This window comes from Limulus polyphemus, unplaced genomic scaffold (genome assembly GCF_000517525.1).
Source record: "Limulus polyphemus unplaced genomic scaffold, Limulus_polyphemus-2.1.2 Scaffold1653, whole genome shotgun sequence".
Taxonomy (NCBI): Eukaryota; Metazoa; Arthropoda; class Merostomata; order Xiphosura; family Limulidae; genus Limulus; species Limulus polyphemus.
Window position 1 is genome coordinate 37,307 of NW_013667263.1, and position 3,546 is coordinate 40,852.

The window sequence follows — 3,546 nt, forward strand, 5'->3', positions numbered from 1 at the left end:
AAACAAAGCATAACTGAGGAAAATATTGTTAATTTGAAGAAATGTAAGAAATGTTTTGAGACGTTCTCTTACACTTTTACATAAAAACAACTTTTACTCTTTCTGTTTATATTACTTATTCATAATATTTAATTTTTTACTTACTTCTCAACAGAGATTAATATTGGAAATCAAGTGTAGACTGATTATTTTAAACTTGGTGTTTTTAAGGTTGTCTGTTGTACATTAGGTCATGTTTTAAATACAGGTATACAGTCAGTGTGATGTGGGAGTTTGACCCTCATTTTGAACTGAGGAAGGTTTGGTTTGGAAGAACCATCATTTGTTCTGCCTATAAAATGTTTTATGAGGTAATTATATTATTTATATTCAGTAATCTACAGAGTAAATCAGAGCAAACCACATTAATAAAGATACTGAGAAGACTAATTTAATTGTATTTCATGAAATTTATGCCATGCATGCATGCACTCAAAGCTGTGGTGAGACTTTGAATATATGTAATGGTGATTGATTCAGTAATCATGGAATTACAGCTTGATCATAAATAAAGGTTTGTTGTGTTACTTGTAGTCTTCCTTTTTTTGTTAATTTGAAGAAATGTAAGAAATGTTTTGAGACGTTCTCTTACACTTTTACATAAAAACAACAACAAACCTTTATTTATGATCAAGCTGTACATGACCTAATGTACAACAGATAACCTTAAAAACACCAAGTTTAAAATAATCAGTCTACACTTGATTTTCAATATTAATCTCTGTTGAGAAGTTAGTAAAAAATTAAATATTATGAATAAGTAATATAAACAGAAAGAGTAAAAGTGTTACTTGTAGTTTTCCTTTTTTTGGGTGGGAGATGTTATGGCCTACCCTGTATTTTTAAAGTGTGATTGAGTATTGATTATTGTTAAAATTTAGGTAAAGTTGTGGTGGTAATAAATTATTTAAGATTATTAAGAGAATTGATAGTATTGATTCATCATTTTTTTCATATTTAATGGTGAGAATGGTAAGACTTAGAGGACACAAATATAAATTTTGATATAGTATTTTACGTCTGCTCACACGTATAGCTATTCTCATTCAGTGCTGCCCTCTGTATGCAAAACATTTTTCACGTGGTATACTGCATCTTCACATGTAAATCATCATGTAACAACCCTTCACCAGTAGGAGCGTGACACACCCTCTTTACGAATGTGACTCCTATTCAATTCTACCGAATTATTGCTTCTTGTTAGGCAGTTGTTTTCAATTGTGCTCTGTTCACGTGTTGAGTTCTTGTTTTTTGGGTGAAGTAGTGCTATACCATTTATTACTGTTTTGATACAGTTGGTTCTCTGTAGTTTTTTTGCCACAATAACTTACCTTTTTTAGTTTTTTTATATTTTCAAACTTTTCACAGTTGATTGAGATTTCTAAAGTTTGTATTATGACTTCTGATTGTCTTCCCACTACTTTGAATGTCATGACACAGGCTTCAGATTGGGAGGGTCTCAGCTGTGGATTTTTTGGCCATCATTCATGAGGAGATTGATCTTTATATTGGTCGACCATCTTTTCCTGATAATGTTCGGATTCATCATGTATTGTCCAAACCAGTTCATGACAAGAACGATTTTACAGCCTTTTTTCTCCAGCTGATTATGCCGTGCCTTCCCAAGCCTCCCCGATGAAATCTGCCAGACCTTTCTCAGCATTTTTGGACATGATTTCTCAGGTTTGTGTCATTTTATCTCATTCTCCAGTTTCTTATGAACCTGTTCCTTCCTTGTTACATAACACTGTCATTAGAGTACCTTGTTTCCTCTTCTTCACCTGACATCAGGGTACACGCTGAACATTTTGTTTCTCAAATGAGGGCTGGAGCTAACATGCCTCGTCCTCCAAGGGCTTCTGATCATTATGCTTTGGCTTATCATTAGGTCAATCATCCTTTTCTCGACTCCCAGCAGCTGGAGTCACTTTTGCCAGTATGGAAGGTGGAACCTGAGGATCCAATCCATTTGTCTCAAGCCCATTTTTCCTGACTTTGTTTTACCCATACTGCTTTCCTATGGTACTTGTCTTCCATACACCTACTTTCAGAGTCACTTCATCGTTCCCCTGAGGAGTTTTCAGAGGTTACCCATTACCTCCACGTTGGTGAGATTGTCCTTCTCAGCCCTATCCCTTCACATGTGGTTTCTTTGCTGTTGGGATATCCTTGGGAGGGACACTGTCCTGTCCCAAGTTCATCTCCCTTCCTCATATCTTCAGGACCTGCATATGGCTCCTTTTCTCCTTTGGTCTGTCTTTGGAGATATTCCTGAGTCTTTAGAGTCAAGTGTGGAATCTGAGAGACAACACTCAACCCTTTTTTCTTTGGTTGCTCATTTGTCTCACTCTGCTACTCTGCCCTCTCTTGTAACCATTTCCTCTTGCTAGGAGTTTGACGTTTTGTCATGTCTCAATGTCAGGTTAATCTTATCTAGCAGTTTTGGTGAGTATCAGGTGGTTTCTGGTCCAGTGTGGACACGTTTGGCCAATTTTGTTCACCTGTGGCAAGAGCTCACTCCCGATCCATGGGTGATCCAGGGTTTGTCAGGTGAACTTTTTATTCCTTTCCTTTCCCCTCCTCCATTTTCTCCTGTACCTACATCCTTCCTGTTACTTTAGCATCCCACTACCAGTCAGTGTTTTTCAACACATACCTCAGTCAGGCCCAACCTTCTCCACTTTGTCTCTGCTTGATGGAGCTTTCAATTCTCCATGCTCTTTCTGCATGCAAGGTTCTATTGCTTTTGGAGACTTGAGCTTCTTTGGAAGCTCTTATTCCTTTGGGTCGGGCACATTTGTGTTCTCTTCAGTGGATGTTGCATGACCAATGGAATCATGCTTGGAATTCCTTGGACTCCACAATTACCCTTCCTTCTTCCCTTACAGACAATCTTTGTTAGTGATTAGACAAGGACAATACAACGACAGGGGTACCACTTCCTCCACCTTGTCTGGATTTGCATCTGTTCACCGATGCTTCTCTCCATGGTTGGGGGACATGGGTCAATCATTGGGTGGCTTCCTGTCAATGGTCTTGGAGCAAAATGTCATATCATATCAACACCTTGGATCTACTGGCAGTATGATGTGCTTTGGATAATTTTCTTCCTATTGTACAGAACCAACTTGTCATGATTCACTCAGACAATTCCACAGTTGTAACCTATATCAATCACCAAGATGGCAACCATTCCCATTGTGGTTCAACATTAGAACTACTTTATTGGGCCCACATGCTATGGATACATCTCATTGTATGTCATGTTCCGGGTGGTTTCAACCTCATGGACAATTGTCTTTCCCAACTTGATCAGATTGATTCCACAGATTGGTCCCTTGAATCTCAGGTTTTTCAGTGGTTCTGCAATCGATGTCGGTCTGATATCTTTGCCATTGATGTTTCACTGTACTCCTACAGCAGTGCAGTCCTATCCAGGGTTGATGTTGCATCGGTAATTAACAAATACTTCTGTAATCTTTGATAGGTTGTTTAGGCAGATTATTC

At 38.1% G+C, this 3,546-nt stretch overlaps 1 protein-coding gene across 1 annotated transcript in view; it reads left to right on the forward strand.

Annotated features, from left to right (window-relative positions):
* The window catches only part of LOC106464435 (DIS3-like exonuclease 1), a 59,976-nt gene that overhangs the window by 35,588 nt on the left and 20,842 nt on the right, over window positions 1-3,546 (forward strand). Inside the window, exon 14 of the mRNA XM_013924576.2 lies at window positions 248-350. Coding sequence (XP_013780030.1) covers window positions 248-350 — 103 coding nt within the window. The remainder of the gene's footprint in view (window positions 1-247; window positions 351-3,546) is intronic.